This window comes from Entelurus aequoreus, linkage group LG17 (assembly GCF_033978785.1).
Source record: "Entelurus aequoreus isolate RoL-2023_Sb linkage group LG17, RoL_Eaeq_v1.1, whole genome shotgun sequence".
NCBI classification, from domain to species: domain Eukaryota; kingdom Metazoa; phylum Chordata; class Actinopteri; order Syngnathiformes; family Syngnathidae; genus Entelurus; species Entelurus aequoreus.
Window position 1 is genome coordinate 22,250,507 of NC_084747.1, and position 17,672 is coordinate 22,268,178.

The window sequence follows — 17,672 nt, forward strand, 5'->3', positions numbered from 1 at the left end:
CATCTGAAACTCCACAGTCTATTCTTGTTCTTAGAAATGAAGGATATTCCACAAGATTGTTTGGGTGACCCCAAACTTTTGAACGGTAGTGTATGTCGGCCAATTTTTTTTGACTTTTTAAACTTGGGCTTACGTGGTAGACAAGTCAAATGAATGTTTTATCCAGACGCATACATTTGTCCAAATGTGGCCAAGTAGACACACTGTGGGTTTCCTGGACGTGGTCTACATCGCTAAAAGAAACATCTAAGGAAGAGAATCCCTCTGCCATCTTCCACTAGTTTTTGTAATATATAAATGGCCCGCTTGAATATTCCCTCTTCTCTTCTACGACTCTCTCCTCGTCATTTGGGAAGTCTGTTGTGATTTCCCTTCCTGGTTCCATAACCCCGCCCTATCTTGCTTCTGATTGGCCTGTCCCTAATGTTTTGCCCTAATCTTAACCAATCCTGACGCATCGTAGAAAACCAACCAACCAATCATGGATGTTCTTTAACAAAAAATTTTTAACAGAGATAAAAAAGACGGATTCCCGACTATAGACGTAAAAATCCCATGCCTGCAGAAGAACTAGGGATGATGTTTGATAAGAAATTATCGAGTTCGAGCCTATTATCGAATCCTATTATCAAACCGATTCCTTATCGATTCTCTTATCGAATCCAGATAGGTTGTTGTATATGGGAAAAAAAACACAATATTTGGTTTAACAAAAGCTTACTTTTATTTTATAGGAAAAAAATAAAATAAAATAAATAACTAAATATTGATTGTTACCCCCCTAAAAAAATAAAAAAATAAAATATTGACTGTTGTTACCCAAAGTATATTAAGTGGGATTTTTCAGAAAAACAAATATATACAGTAACACAAAAACAACCTGTCTCTGTGATCACTATAGGTGTATAAATAATAATATAGTGTTAAATAAAATCAGTCCCTCTTTCTTATCGAACAACCGGGAAAACCGGTTTCGAGCATCATCCCTAAGAAGAAGTGTACCTGGCTGGCTGGTAGGAGCTACTGGTGATGACAGAACCTGACGTGGAAACATCTGTGGAGTCCTGGTCAACACTCGACGGCCCACTGAAAGGGGACGTTCATAGTCATGACTTATGCGTGTGTGTGTGTGTGTGTGTGTGTGTGTGTGTGTGTGTGTACGCTGGTCACCTCCTGAGCTTGTGTAGTTCGTCCAGGGTGAAGTCAAAGATGTTGGCCATGTGGTGATTACACATCCAACTGCATGTCAGCTCATTCTACACACACACACACAAATACACACTTTGGGTAAACATGTCAAAAATGCAAAATAAGGTATTTTATTCAATAGCGGTGTCCTGATACAACTTTTAACTCGCAGGTAACCGCCGGTACGAGTCAGTGGGAATCAATCATACATACTTCTGTCATTTTGTAGTGTGGAATGTCAAAAAAAAAACAGGTTTGATCAAGTGAAATTAGTCATACAGGAGGTATGAAAACACAAACCTATTTATTATTAACTGTCTGGAATGGATTTATGCTGTCCTTAAGTTGAAGGGGAGTGGTAAATTTTTTGGGGGGGCGACACTAACGGCCGCAATTATTCATGAAGTTAAGCTCATGACGCAGTCAGTTGAATGATGCGGAGACGTTTGTTAAGGGATACTTTCTTAATACGCTCCAGCCTTTGAACGATGCGGACACGTTTGTTACGGGATGTGCCTCGGAAACTTTGTATGTGTAAATAAGGATAGGATAGGCTTTTACTTGCCCCATATGCAACTATAACATTTGATACTTGTTTATATTGTGCTGTTTTAGACTGCAATGTTGTTCAATGAAGGACACTTCTCATGTATGTCTAGCTTTTGTGCTTATCTGCTGTGTAGCTGCCAGCTCTTGGTAGCCTACCATGTTTACCTTTTGTAAAGGACGACTAAAATTAGGGCTGGGTACCGAATCCAGTATTTTTGCCCCTGCCGCCACGATTCACGTACAATCCAACGGTGCCATGTCACGGTACTTGGGTTGACGTCGAGCCTTGTTACCGACTCAGCGGGTGTTCCGCACTTACACGCTTGGCGATCACTCCAGCAGCACTGAGAGCGCACTCAGTCAAACTACCTCTAGGTAATGTTGCTTTTTTTCAATCCCAACAAAGAAGTTGACTTAAAAAAACACTCCAACCTGAGTAAAGTAACACGCCACTTTTCCAAAAATGCGCTAGCTTGACGCTAATATACTTTGGCTTTGCTAATGGCATGCTACTGATAAGCATTAGCGATTTTACATGGCGATTTCAACACCTCTAAATTTGTTAATGAAAACCACAACGAAGACGCACGTTACAATCAAAGAGCTGGTGGGTATGAAGTGCAATTCTTACAGTGTTAACACTTCTAAGGGTGCAACAAAATACTAGACAGCAAAGACTGAACTGACTAGCCAACACAACATAAACCAGTGTTTTTCAACCTTTTTTGAGCCAAGGCACATTTTTTGCGTTGAAAAAATCCGCAGGCACACCACCAGCAGAAATCATTAAAAAACGAAACTCAGTTGACAGTAAAAAGTCGTTGTCGCAATTGTTGGATATGACTTTAAAGCATAACCAAGCATGCATCACTATAGCTCTTGTCTCAAAGTAGGTGTACTGTCACCACCTGTCACATCACGCCGAATTATTTGGAGTTTTTTTTGCTGTTTTCCTGTGTAGTGTTTTACTTCTTGTCTTGCACTACTATTTTGGTGGCTTTTTCTCTTTTTTTGGTATTTTCCTGTAGCAGTTTCATGTCTTCCTTTGAGCGATATTCCCCGCATCTACTTTATATATCAGTTGTTTTAATCCTTCTTTGTGGGGACATTGTTGATTGTCATGTCATGTTCGGATGTACATTGTGGACGCCGTCTTTGCTCCACAGTAAGTCTTTGCTGTCGTCCAGCATTCTGTTTTTGTTGACTTTGTAGCCAGTTCAGTTTTAGTTTCGTTCTGCATAGCCTTCCCTAAGCTTCAATGCCTTTTCTTAGGGGCACTCACCTTTTGTTTATTTTTGGTTTAAGCATTAGACACCTTTTTACCTGCACGCTGCCTCCCGCTGTTTCTGACATTTACAAAGCAATTAGCTACCTGCTGCCACCTACTGATATGGAAGAGTATTACACGGTTACTCTGCCGAGCTCTAGACAGCATCGACACTCAACAGCAACACATCATTTGCAAACTGTAATTACTGCTTTGCAAAAAATATTTTTAACCCAAATAGGTGGAATAAGATCATCTCCCACGGCACACCAGACTGTATCTCACGGCACACTAGTGTGCCGCGGTACAGTGGTTGAAAAACACTGCCATAAACTACACACTGCTACTGTAAATGTGAAAAAAAAACAACTGGAGCTGTGTTGAAATAAAAAGAAAATGTTTCACTATTAAAAACAATTAATGTATGAACCTACACAAAAGTACTGAAAATTGGTACCGTTGAGTACCAGTATCGATTCCAAGGTACCGGGAATTGGTACCGTATTGGTTCAAATGTGAACGTTACCCATCTCTAACTAAAATAGAGGGAAAAAAACAACTTTGTGGCTTATTGGAGGAAAATGTAGTCAAGCTTTACAGAAGTAAACACGCTGCAAACACTTGTATCAGACATGATATCACACATTTTACATGCAGGCCCATGTAAAGGGGGACTTGTTGGAAGCATATCCATATTTAAGTGTTACTTCTTTCTAAACTTCTATAGTCATATAAAGAATAGCTAGTATTCTTCCTTCTTTTGAGTCTCATAGTAAGGTGTTGGCCTTCTAGATTGGAATGTGTCAGAGTAGAGATAACTCGGAGTAGTCTAAACAAAGAGAGTGGAGGCGAGGGACAGACGGAAGATCACGGGACTTCCGGGGGGGTTTGAGCTAGACCGATCTGGACCGGGCTAGGGAACGCTTGGGTGCTGGGTTGGTCTCAGGTTTGTCCTCTAAGCGTTGAGAATAAACTACAAAATACCAACTATTGCCTGGAGATTGAATATAAACATCAGCATATTGCCATAAAAAGAATCTGGGAGAGACTAGCAATTTGAATTCCCCATTGGAGGAATGCTGGTCAACGCAACAGATACCATACTTGTTTTTTTGCTGTTATTATCGGATCAGGACACTCCTTATATTTTAATCAACCATTGGGGAACATGATGTTCTTACATTGGGGATGGCGTCTTCCAATAACCACTTGGACTTCCTCTTCCTCCTCTCGGATGAAGCACTGTACACACACACACACGTACATGTCAACAAAGCAAGGGACTATTTGTGCAGAACTAGAACGAGCAGAGATGTACTTGTACCTGGTCCTAACAACACCCTTCTTGCAGCCCCGCCCCACTTCATAGTGAGCACGCTCGGGGAATAGTTTGGAAGGAGGTGTGGGGGGAACGCGCGTCCTCAGACGAAAGATGCACTTCCTCTTTTTGATCTCCTTCCCGCACAGAAACCTGAGCACATGCAAACACACTATCAGTACAATACTATTAAAGTACTGTGATACTAATGAATTAAGAAAAGGTACTACACTGCCTTTTTGAAAAATACTAGAGATGTCGATAAATGCTTTAAAATGTAATAACGGAAATTATCGGTATCGGTTCAAAAAGTAAAATTAATGACTTTTTAAAACGCCGCTGCACGGAGCGGTACATATCCGGTGAAACACGGACGTAGAGAGCAGTACAGAGCAGTTGCGTCTCCCACACACAACACAGGAGTTGACGACTGCAGCATGAGAGGTTTACTAGGCGACGCTTGATGACCTCGTCAAACCGCCGCGAGCGCAGCATAACATCAAGAAGAGTGTGTTGTTGCCGGTGCTGTAGCCGTGGCTAACAAGCCAGCTCGCTCGGTGACTGGCTAACGACACCATGTCTATGGTTTGGGATTATTTCAAAGTGTGTCTGACGGATAAAAAAAAAACGGCAATTTGCAATGACTGCAAAAAGTTGGCTATGCAAGGAGGAACCAAGACGTCTTCCTTTAATATGAGCAATTTGCTAGTAAAAGTGTTTACAGTACAGTTGGACAGTACAGGGAACGGCGTGGCGCGGTTGGGAGAGGGTTCCTGGTTCGATCCCCACCTTCTACCAACCTCGTCACGTCTGTTGTGTCCTTGGGCGAGACACTTCACCCTTGCTCCTGATGGGTCGTGGTTAGGGCCTTGCATGGCAGCTCCCGCCATCAGTGTGTGAATGTGTGTGTGAATGGGTGAATGTGGAAATAGTGTCAAAGCACTTTGAGTACCTTGAAGGTAGAAAAGCGTTATACAAGTACCGTATTTCCTTGAATATCCGCAGGGGCGCTAATTAATTTAAAACCTCCTGTCACTCCGGCGTTTACCGGAAGCCTGCGGGATGGCCGTGCATGCGCTAATTATTTTAAAACCTCTTCTCACTCCGGCGTTTACCAAAAGGAATGCGGTAAATTTAGGCGTGCGCTTTGAGTGTGATGTAAGCATACCATCATGAAAAGCACATTTAATAAAAAAAACGTTATTATGGTCTTACCTGTACTTATAAATGGAGTCCATTTGCAGCTCCTTCTGACCAAAAGCATCGATAACTTGTTTATAGAAGTCTTCCTTATTTTCTTTCTTCAGTTTTAAAAGTCTCTCTGTCTCGATGGAGATATTCCTTTAATTATTACCTCCTGCTTCCATTGAAAGTCCAGTTTAGAAAACTGTTTTATTTTAGATACCGGTATGTAATCTTCCATGTTAAAAGTTCAGGCGAGAGGAAAAAAAAGAGACGATCTGTTGCTGCGTGTTGTCACTTCTTCTGCAGTACCGGAAGTCGCAAGAAGGATCACTAGCGTCCTCTACCACCAGGAGGCGGGAGTCATTTAATGACTCATACCGTATTTGACACACGCAGATACGGTATATTAATAAAACATAGCTGCTTACTGTTCTTTTTAGCATACCGTACCGGTATTCAATAGCTTGGACCTTAAATCCTACTGAATAGCTCTTTATCTTTTTTCCTTTGTGCGATTGCAAACTACTGAAATCAGCTTCCTCCATTTTGAAAATGAGGACAGGTAAATCGTCACTCGTGACATAACGAATTTGACCCGGCGGAAGCTCTAGACATATGCTAAATATATTGCGAAACGAGTTTGACCCGGCGAAAATTATAGACATGCGATAATAAAATTAATAGTTTGCGAAACGAATTTGATCCGGCGTTAATAATGAACCGGCGATAAGGCCAAGCATGCGTTAATTATTTTGAGAAACGAGTTTGACCCGGCAGTAATTCTAGACGTGCGAATACTATATTCCCTGCGCCAATTCAAGGAAATACGGTATAACTAGGGATGATGTTTGATAAGAAATTATCGAGTTCGAGTCTATTATCGAATCCTCTTATCGAACCGATTCCTTATCGATTCTCTTATGGAGTCCAGATAGGTTGTTGCATATGGAAAAAAACACACAATATTTGGTTTAACAAAAGCTCACTTTTATTATATAAGAAAACAATTTAATCTAAAAAAAAAAAAAATATTGACTGTTGCCCCCCTAAAAAAAAAAAAAAAAAAAATATTGACTGTTGTTACCCAATGTATATTACGTGGGATTTTTCAGAAAAACAAATATATACAGTAACACAAAAACAAGCTGTCTCTGTGATCACTATAGGTGTATAAATAATAATATAGTGTTAAATAAAATCAGTCCCTTGGGCACAAAACTGGAAATAATACAGCTCTCCAAAAAGTGCACTTCTGCTGCTATTGGAACATAACTGTTTGTTATGATGCTTTGACATTTTTGCACTTTATTTCTTTATTGAAAGAAAATTCTATGAATAGAAAAGTTGTTTGCAAATGTGGTTACAATGCTAAAAAATGAAAAGTTAAAGCTAAAAAAAGAAATACACTTTATTGAGTTAACATTATTTCTTTATAGGGGGAAAGATGTTATGAGCTAGGGAATATAACAACTACACTACCCATAATGCAACAGGAGTGACGAGCATGCGCGGTAGCCCCGAAAAGTGTTGTTGCATGTCGCCACCCGTGAAAGTAAACGTCAAGAACTCAGCCAACACGCCTTGTCTGCATTATTTATAATTAGACAGACAACACATATACAGTGTGATTTTGTAACGTTTATAAGGAAAGAAAAACAAAAGTTGAAAAAGGGAGATCATGTCATATATGTATGTGCTGCGGTTGCTATAAGAACGTTGCGACAGCTGCCGTAAAGGAGGTGCGTGCTATGTTTCCGGGTGGTCGTAAAAGTGTTCGTCATGTGTTTGTAGTCTGCTCAAATCTCCCAGTAAAGTTATTCATTGGATTATACCTTTTGTTTTGAACTTTATTACACCTTGGAGCACTTTTTCCCGTCCATTTTTTTCCTGCTTTCGCTATCTGCGCTTAATGACCGAGCTACGTGACTGATTTCTTGTGATGTCACACGGAGCATTTCTGGTCGGGACGGGATTCGTTCCGAGGGGTTCCAATATAGAACCAACTCTTTTTCTTTACTATAGTGGTCTCGATAACGGGTACCGGTTTTTAAAAAGGGGTTCGAGTCCGAGGACTCGGTTCTTTTCTTATCGAACAACCGGGAAAACCGGTTTCGAGTATCATCCCTTGGTATAACCCATTTACCAATTAGTTGTCATTCACTTCAGTTTCAGCGAATCTCACTCAAAAATGAATATCTTTATATGTATACTTTCACTGGAAAATATATCCAGATATACCGTATTTCCTTGAATAGCCGCAGGGGCGCTAATTAATTTAAAACCTCCTGTCACTCCTGCGCTTACCAGAAGCCTGCGGGATGGCCAAGCATGCGCTAATTATTTTAAAACCTCTTCTCACTCCGGCGCTTATCTTATCATGAAAAGCACATTTAATAAAAAAAACGTTACTATTGTCTTACCTTTAGGTATAAATGAGTCCATGCCAGTTCCTTTTGAAGAAAAGCATCGATATAGAAGTCTTCCTTATCTTTCTTCAGTTTTAAAAGTCTCTCTGTCTCGATGGAGATCTTTCTTTTAAGTATTACCTCCTGCTTTGATTGAAAGTCCAGTTTAGAAAACTGTTTTATTTTAAATATGTAATCCTCCATGGTAAAAGTTCAAGCAAACAATGGCTGCGCACTCTTGCTGTCGGTTGTCTTCTTCTGCTGCTGCACGGGTCTTCTGCAGTACCAGCAGTCGCAAGAACGATCACTAGCGCCCTCTACCACCAGGAGGCGGGAGTCATTTAATGACTCATATTTGACCCGGCGGAAGTGCCAAGCATGCGCTAATTATTTTGCGAAACGAGTTTGACACTGCTGTAATTCGAGGCATGCGAATACCATATTCCCGGCGCTAATTCAAGGAAATATGGTATATCGAATATGGGGTTTAAGTAAAAATATATCAAGATATACTTTTTGGTCCATATCACCCAGCCCCAGTACACACACTTACTTGCTCTTGTATTTGTTGAGGGCGTCCAGCAGGTGCTGCCCTCTGTCTGCCGGAGGAGTGTTGGACAACTAAACCACAGAGCATTTGTTACAACTTGGACAGCTGGTTACTTTTGCTTTCATTTGGTACCTTCCCCAGCTGCAAGTGGTCCCAGTTAGAGGAGACGAAAGCCAGGATCTCGTCCAGCTCAAAGTATTTTTTCTTGTTGCTCAGCGACAGGTTGTACAGGACCAGGTGGACCACGTCCACCCAGCGGAGGGACAGACGCCGGACGTACTCGGCTCCCTTGTTGCAGACAGAGCACAGGAAGAAGAAGAACCTGAAGAGAGAAGGGGCGTGTCCTCGTTGAGAGATGGAGGGAAGGGCAGCGGTCACCGAGGGAGCGGCGACGTCACCTGTCCCCGAACATCATGCCGTCCTGGAGGCACTGCGTGCACGCTTCATGGAACCACTGCTGGCACTGGAAACACTGCAGCATCTTCAGGTACCACCTGGACACACACACACTCAGATCAGCTCCTGGCCGACAAACCTCTTCATCTTTCTCTAAGTCTTACTCTCCCGGTCCTGCACAGTAGCAGTAACACTGCTGCTGATTGGTCCGATGCTGAGAGTCCCACTCCAGAGCATCCAGGTCGTACGACAGAACCTGCTTCATTGCTAACAGAGCTTTGGCTATTGGCCCTTTTTTCAGAGCGCCCCCTTTCTGTGGAGAGGGAGAACACACACAACTTCTTGCTAGAACAAACAACATGCTGATGTAGACGTATGTGCGTGTTCTTGTATTTCTACCCTTCTTGAGACATCAAGAAGGAAAAGTAGCTTCCATATGAGGAGATGTGAACAAGTGAAGACATAAATCATGGTCCAAATAACATTGCATCTAATAGAGAGCCAAATACTAGAGTCCGTGAACATTGCTTCAAAGTCAGGAATTTGTGTTGATTTCACGTGCATACAAAAGTAAACATTGACAGGTGCAAAGGCAGCAATATATGATAAAACAAGATGGCAGCTAAAGAAGGACTTCCCTATTCATCCCTGCCAGGTAAACAGCTGATTTTACCACACCCGGTGCTGACGTAAGACAAGCCATATGTGACCATAGGATGAACAAATACACTACGCTACTAAGACTATAGTGGCCATTAACAGTTAGCTTCTACAGCTGGGTTGCCCAAAGTGCGGCACAGGGGCCATCTGTGGTCCCTGACTCCTTTGTCATCTGTGGTCCCTGACTCCTTTGTCATCTGTGGCCCCTGACTCCTTTGTCATCTGTGGTCCCTGACTCCTTTGTCATCTGTGGTCCCTGACTCCTTTGTCATCTGTGGTCCCTGACTGACTCCTTTGTCATCTGTGGTCCCTGACTCCTTTGTCATCTGTGGTCCCTGACTCCTTTGTCATCTGTGGTCCCTGACTCCTTTGTCATCTGTGGTCCCTGACTCCTTTGTCATCTGTGGTCCCTGACTCCTTTGTCATCTGTGGTCCCTGACTGACTCCTTTGTCATCTGTGGTCCCTGACTCCTTTGTCATCGGCCTTAAGCACATTACCAAAAACAAAAAATAGAGATCTCATTTGCACCCTTGGTGGTGAAATCTATCAAAATGAGGGTGGTCCTAAAAAGGAGGGATTTTTTTAAATTGACTGTGTGTCGCTTTTAAAAGTGCTCCCCCTCTGATCAACATATGAAATAACAAGTGTGTGTAAAAATTTGAAGTGCTCCTTCCCTGGCCAACATATGTAATAACAAGTGTGTGGAACAAATTGAGATGCGCCGCCTTTGGCCAAAATGAATTAAAAAATATATATATATGTATGTATATAAAGACATACTGTAATAACTTCAAGTAAATAATGAAGATCAAAAACCAATTACAAACAAAAACAAAATTAATTAAAGCGGTCTTTCTCACAATGTGTCGACTTTTTTCTTATAAAATTGGGGAAAATTTCTCATATTTTTTCTGTTTCTGTAATATTGCAATATTTTCTCGTAAAATTATTACTTTATGTAAAATGATTACTTTTTAATGCGAAATGGTGACATTTGTCGTTAAAAAATCTGACTTTTATCACAATATTGCCAATTTTTTTGTTCTTGTAAAACAGTGACATTTGAGTAAAACTACGACTTTTGTTATAATTCTGCCAAGTAAAATTCCATCCATCCATGCATTTTCAACCGCTTGTCCCTTTTGGGGTCGCTGGAGCCTATCTCAGCTGCAATCGGGCGGAAGGCGGGGTACACCCTGGACAAGTTGCCACCTCATCGCAGGGCCAACACAGATAGACAGACAACATTCACACTCACATTCACACACTAGGGACCATTTAGTGTTGCCAATCAACCTATCCCCAGGTGCATGTCTTTGGAGGTGGGAGGGGCCTATCCCCAGGTGCATGTCTTTGGAGGTGGGAGGAAGCCGGAGTACCCGGAGGGAACCCACGCAGTCACAGGGAGAACGTGCAAACTCCACACAGAAAGATCCTGAGCCCTGAATTGAACTCAGGACTACTCAGGACCTTCGTATTGTGAGGTAGATGCACTAACCCCTCTCCCACCGTGCTGCCCCGAGTAAAATTCTGATTATTATTATTATAATATTGCCAACATTTTAAAGTTTTCTTATGAAATTGTGACTTATCAAGTAAAATGACGACTCTTTTCATAAAATTGTCAAAATGTTAAGCTTTTCTGGTAAAACTGCGACTGTTATTGACTAGAATTCCAACTTTTGTCATAATATTGCACAAATGTTCAGTTTTTCTTGTAAAATTTTGACTTGCGTTGAGGAAAATTACGACTTTTATTATAATACTGGCGAAATTCTAAGTTTTTCTTGTGAAATTGTGACCTTTTTCTTGTGAAATTCCAACTACTTTTTCACAACAAGCTTTTATATATTTGCATAGTATGTATATATTATTAATGTTAAAAAAAAATTTTTTTAAAAATTTGTAAATACATTTTTTAATATATCTAGAAAAGGTGGTCCTAAAGAAGCGGGCGTTTTCTGGAGGTCTCGAGAAGGTAAAAAATACAAGAGTGTGTATGTGTGTGTGTGTGTGTGTACCCGAACAGCCAGGGCGAAGACACAGCGTCTACAAAACCAGGGACTGTCACTGCTGCCCTCTACAGGAGGAACATGGCACTGCTGGTGGAAGCCTGACCACACAAACACACGTGGTCCTCAAAGCTGCGTGTGAACGGACTATTTCCCCGCCGACTTACCTATGCCACACTTTCCACAAATGAGAATTTGGTTTGTTTGACTGTCGGAGTTGGGATCCGCCTCCCGACACAAGGAGCAACGCGGCTCCTCTCCTGGCACGCCGGCTGCAAGGGGATTGGGTAAAGCGTCAAAGCGGTGCGCACAGGTCAAAGAGGTCTGGGGCCGTACTTATCAAGCTTCTCAGAATTACTCCTAAGAAGTCTGCTAAGAGTTGACTTAAGAGTAAATAAATTCTTCGCTGAAAGCTGCACTTAAAAGTTAGTTATCAACCATCTTACTCACACTTTCAGCGAAGTGTAGGACTGAATCTTAAGTGTCACACTCAGAGCTGAATTACGACATTACTATGTGCCGTAAATGGAATTTTAGGTGACGTAATTTCTGTGTCCATAGAAATGACCAATCACGGAAGGGAATCCGTTGTCTAAGAATAAAGAAATATCTTGGAAATATTTAAGTGGACAATGAGAGTGTATATTTTGACAATAAACTACAAAATAATACAAAACAAACTAGTCCCCGCCGGCACTCACGCTACCGCTCCCTCTCTTCTGTCGCCCACACACTCACTGACGTCACTCACCTCACGGTATGTGTGTATACGCTACTGTCATAACATTTTCTTTCCAATTCATTAATTAGGCAACTAATTTGAAACTGGTGTGGGTGGCTCTATATATACTAGCCCACTGCAGCCACATGCAGAAATCAACATGGAATCGAAAAGTATTAAATCTGTGACAAAAATAATACCCGCTCTGTCTAAACGATACCGTTTGATCAGCTGCTCGTCATCAAACAAATCCAGAACATCGTTCCGCTCCCTGAATGTTCGCGCACGTCTCTCTCGCCTCAGTGCCATCCCCTGCTGGCAACTCCTAACCACTTAAGACACTTCTGAAGGTCTCTTAAATATCGTGGAGAGTAGGAGTGATTCTTAGACTTAAGAACGTTGATAAAAAGCTTTTATTCTTAAGTTTGAGAGTAGGACTAAATTTCGCAAATTCTCAGGACTTAAGTGTAAAATGGCACTCTAAGAAGCTTGATAAGTACGGCCCCTGGTCCTGTCCCGCCCCTCACCATGCTGAATGTCCTTCCACAGGACCCAAAACTTGGAGTTGTCCTCAAATGCGACGAAGCAGCTCTGCCTGGGCGGGCTGACCTGTTCACCAATCAGGAGACAGACATTTGATGTGTGGCCCGCGTGGAAACAAGAGTTGTTATAAGTCAATCACTTCACAGGGAAACTATTATTAAATGACCCCACAAGAGTCAAATGAGACTAAATTTAATTAATAAATATTTCAATAATTACTTAAATGTGCCACTTGTTGTCATTTGAATTGAATACATTGTCCTATTAATTTATTTCATGTAAAAATGTATTTATTTAAAATTGAATTCATTATTTGATTCAATATTTGATGATTAATTATTGCATGAACTTAACATGACGCAGAGCATTAGGCATTTCTCATTTCTAATACAAAGTAGCGTGGAGTTGAAGATGTAATCTGTCAGTAGCCTCGCTATGGAAGCGCTAAAAACAACAAAGATGGCGGGGAGAAGATGCATTCCAAGTGGAGGCACCTAAATAAGACCGCCCACAAAACGGCGTTTCCTCGAGAGACACGTTAGAAAGCGGCTTGGAGATGGTCTGTAAAACATCCCCTATGCTATATTGTGACCAAAGAACCAGCATTACATGTTATGTAGACCACAAGGAAGTATCTTAAATGTAGAAAAAAACATAATGTGACTGGTTTAAATCATAACATAATTAAGTTTTGAAAATGTTTTATTAATGAATAAATTTTATCATGAAATATAGAAATCCATAAACAAAACAAAGAAAGAAACCAATTTAATGCCACATTTAGGTAATTATCTAGATATTCATTTATATAAAAATCCATATATAATTGATTAAATTGTTAAATAATTATTTCAATCATTAGATAATGAATTTAATTAAAGAAATAAATCAATAGTAAAATGATTCAACTAATACAATGAAATATATTTAAACATTTAATAACACATTTTTGCATTTAATTCTAATTATATTTAATGACTGACATTTCATTTTCCAAATATTTATTTTTTAATTTCGTCCCATTTGACCTTTTAAATCATGAAATAAATTAAACTGTAAAATAATTAATTTAATTATATATTGTTTTTATCAATCATTAAATAAAATACATTTAAAGACACATTTGTGTATTTAATTCCAATTGAAATGAATGAATGAAACATTTATGTAATTATCTAAAGATGTATTTATTTTTTTCAACTGTGTCCCAATTGACCCTTGAAATCATGATATAATCAATTAAATCATAAAATAATTAATAATAATGAAATAAATAATTAAACAATTAAATTAAATCTATTTAATACTACATTTAATAACAGTTATGTATTTGATTCCAATTATAATGAACAAATTACACATTTATGCAGTTATCTAAATATTTAATTATTCAATTGTGTAATAATTGACTGCTTAAATCATGATATAATATATTAAATCTTGAAATAATTAATTTAATCATTAAATAATTGATTTAATTATGAAATAATACAATCAATAATTAAATACTTATATGATTGAAATTAAATAAATGCAATTTATTGAATAAAACATTTTTGTATTTGATTCCTATTCTAATTAGTAAATGACACATTCATGTAATTATTTAAATTTTTATGAAAAATTAAATGAATACAATTAAATAAATGTAATGACACATTACCACATTTCTGTATTTGATTCCAAATATAAATAATGAATGACACCTTCATCTAATTTTTCTAAAGATGTATTTATTATTGAATGACACATTTATATAATTATGTAATCATTTATTTATTCAAAGTTGTCACAATTGATACATTAAATCATTGTATAATCAATTAAATCGTGAAATAATTAAGCGTGTGTAAACATTTTAAGTGCTCCCCCTCTGGCCAACATATGAAATAAGAAGTGTGTGTAAGAAATTGAAATGCGCCCCCTTTGGCCACAATTAATTAAAAAAATAAATAAATATGTAGATAGAGACATACTGTAATAACTTGAAGTAAATAATGAAGATTCAAATCCAATTACAAACAAAAAAAATACAAATGAACTAAAAGCAGTCTTTTTCTCACAATGTGACGACTTTTTTCCTTATAAAATTGGGAACAATTTCTCATATTCTTTCCGTTTCTGTAATTTTGCAATATTTTCTCCTAAAATTATCCGTTTTTTAATGTAAAATTATTACTTTTTAATGCAAAATGGTGACATTTGTCATAACATTCTGACTTGTATCACAATATTGCCATTTTTTGGTTGTTCTTGTAAAATACTGACATATTCTGAGTAAAATTAGGACTTTTGTCATAATTTTGCAGAGTAAAATTCCGATTATTATGATAATATTACCAAAATGTTAAAGTTTTCTTATAAAATTGTGACTTTTGTCGAGTAAAATGTTGACTCGTTTCATAAAATTGCCAGAATTATAAGCTTTTCTTGTAAAATTGCGACTGTTATTGAGTAAAATTCCAACTTTGATCATAATATTGCACAAATGTTCAGCTTTTCTTGTATAATTTGGACTTGCGTTGAGTAAAATGACGACTTTTATTATAATATTGCCAAAATTCTTATTCTAAATTGTGACCTTTGTCTTGAGAAATTCCAACTCATTTTTCACAAAAACCTTTTTTATATTTGTATAGTTTGTATATATTATTCATGTTATAAATACAAATCTTTATATATCTAAGGGTGGTCCTAAACAGGGAGGCATTTTTCGGAGGTCTCAAGAAGGTATGGAATACAATAATGTGTGTGTGTTACCCTGAGTATCTTGCCCAGGTAGTAGAGTCCATCTGACCAATGACAGAGCACAAACTGTCCCACACTCAGGCTGGCATCCTCCTCCAAGCCCCGCCCCCACGGCTCCACGTCACTCAGCAGTGGCGTGTGAGGTTCGAGAACGTCGGAGCTTTCAAACACGTCCTCAAACATCTCATGGAGGGAGACAAGCATCACAGCATTATAAATGTGTATTAACTGGAACTACAAAACATATATTGAAGATGGATACGAAACGTAGTAAAATCAAGACTGGTGACTTTTGTAAGTGTTTGATCGAAACAGTTTGAACGAGTAACAATAAAAATATCAACAAGGCTTCTGATTCAGTCTGGAAACTGACATATCTGCGCATGCGCAGTACCACATCCCTTTCTTGTTCAGCTAGTTTGTAAGTTAGCTAGCTATATAGTAAGTGTTTAACTAACTAACTAACTTAGTTAATCAAGTAATAAGGCAGGGATTAAAGTAAGCGTCGGCTGCGAGGCAAAGCTTCTCTCCGTCGGCGAGCATTAGCGGGAGTGTGCGACGATGTGTTTTATTTAATGGCGACAAGCAAACGTCTCCGTTTAAAAAAAAAGCCATTAAAGTTACCTTCACTGCGGGAAATGTCGCCTTCTTGCTTGTCCTCACAGGCACTTTTCAGGCAGTGTTAGCCGGGTCTCCTCGGCTCTGTTTGGCGGTCCCCTTCAAACTTTCACCATCGCCATTTTTTCGCCTTTCCCGCCAATCACACCACTGGAGTTTTTCCCCTCATTTGCATATGACGTCACCACTGACGTCATCACTACGCGACCTCCTCTTTTAGAGTTCTGTTTATTAAATTATATAGAAAGAGATCAAATTTGGTATTTTTTTTATAAAGGACTGTAACATAGAAATGTTTGTCAACATTATTATGCTCCAAGCAAAAAAAATTCGACATAAATGTCGATTTATGAAAGTAAGGCCTTCATTTTATAATTGGCTTTATGGTTTACAATTATCAATAAAAAATTGGAGAATAATTAAGAGTACGAAAGCCCGTTAAAAAACATTTAAAGTTATTTAGGTAGTCCTTTTTGTCTTTTATTTATTTGTATTATTATTTATTAATTAAATGAATTTTTTTTATTTAAACGGGGATAGCAGATCCATTCTATGTGTCATACTTGATCATATCCGCGATATTGTCATATTTTTGCTGGAAGGATTTAGTAGAGAACATCGACGATGAAGTTCGCAACTTTTGGTCGCTGACAAAAAAAAAGCCTTGCCTGTACCGGAAGTAGCGTGACGTCGCAGGTTGAAAGGCTCCTCATATTTCCCCATTGTTTACACCAGCAGCGAGAGCGATTCGGACCGAGAAAGCGACGATTACCCCATTAATTTGAGCCAGGATGAAAGATTTGTGGATGAGGAACGTGAGAGTGAAGGACTAGAGTGCAGTGCAGGACGCATCTTTTTTCGCTCTGACCGTAACTTAGGTAAAAGGGCTCATTGGATTCCACACTCTCTCCTTTTTCTATTGGGGATCACGGATTTGTATTTTAAACCACCTCGGATACTATATCCTCTTGAAAATGAGAGTCGAGAACGCGAAATGGACATTCACAGTGACTTTTAACCTACTCAGTGGCCTAGTGGTTAGAGTGTCCGCCGTGAGATCGGTAGGTTGTGAGTTCAAACCCCGGCCGGGTCATACCAAAGACTATAAAAATGGGACCCATTACCTCCCTGCTTGGCACTCAGCATCAAGGGTTGGAATTGGGGGTTAAATCACCAAAAATGATTCCCGGGCGCGGCTACGCTGCTGCCCACTGCTCCCCTCACCTCCCAGGGGGTGATCAAGGGGATGGGTCGAATGCAGAGGACAAATTTCACCACACCTAGTGTGTGTGTGACAATCATTGGTACTTTAACTTTTAACTTTTATCTCCACGACAATACATCGGCGAAGCACTTTAGCTACGGAGCTAACGTGATAGCATCGGGCTTAACTGCAGATAGAAACAAAAGAAATAAACCCCTGACTGGAAGGATAGACAGAAGATCAACAATACTATTAAACCATGGACATGTAAATACACGGTTAATGCTTTCCAGCCTGGCGAAGCTTA

The 17,672-nt window shown here is 39.3% G+C and overlaps 1 protein-coding gene across 1 annotated transcript in view; it reads right to left on the bottom strand.

Moving 5' to 3' along the window:
- Positions 1-16,291, bottom strand: part of LOC133632667 (disabled homolog 2-interacting protein-like) — a 76,866-nt gene extending 60,575 nt beyond the window's left edge. Inside the window, exons 1-13 of the mRNA XM_062025230.1 lie at positions 16,168-16,291; positions 15,556-15,726; positions 12,780-12,861; positions 11,699-11,803; positions 11,541-11,632; positions 9,023-9,171; positions 8,861-8,956; positions 8,595-8,784; positions 8,466-8,533; positions 4,329-4,475; positions 4,186-4,246; positions 1,171-1,256; positions 1,003-1,086 (exon numbers count right to left, since the gene is read on the bottom strand). Coding sequence (XP_061881214.1) covers positions 1,003-1,086; positions 1,171-1,256; positions 4,186-4,246; positions 4,329-4,475; positions 8,466-8,533; positions 8,595-8,784; positions 8,861-8,956; positions 9,023-9,171; positions 11,541-11,632; positions 11,699-11,803; positions 12,780-12,861; positions 15,556-15,726 — 1,331 coding nt within the window. The 5' untranslated portion in view covers positions 16,168-16,291. The remainder of the gene's footprint in view (positions 1-1,002; positions 1,087-1,170; positions 1,257-4,185; positions 4,247-4,328; positions 4,476-8,465; positions 8,534-8,594; positions 8,785-8,860; positions 8,957-9,022; positions 9,172-11,540; positions 11,633-11,698; positions 11,804-12,779; positions 12,862-15,555; positions 15,727-16,167) is intronic.
- Positions 16,292-17,672: the final 1,381 nt, after the last annotated feature.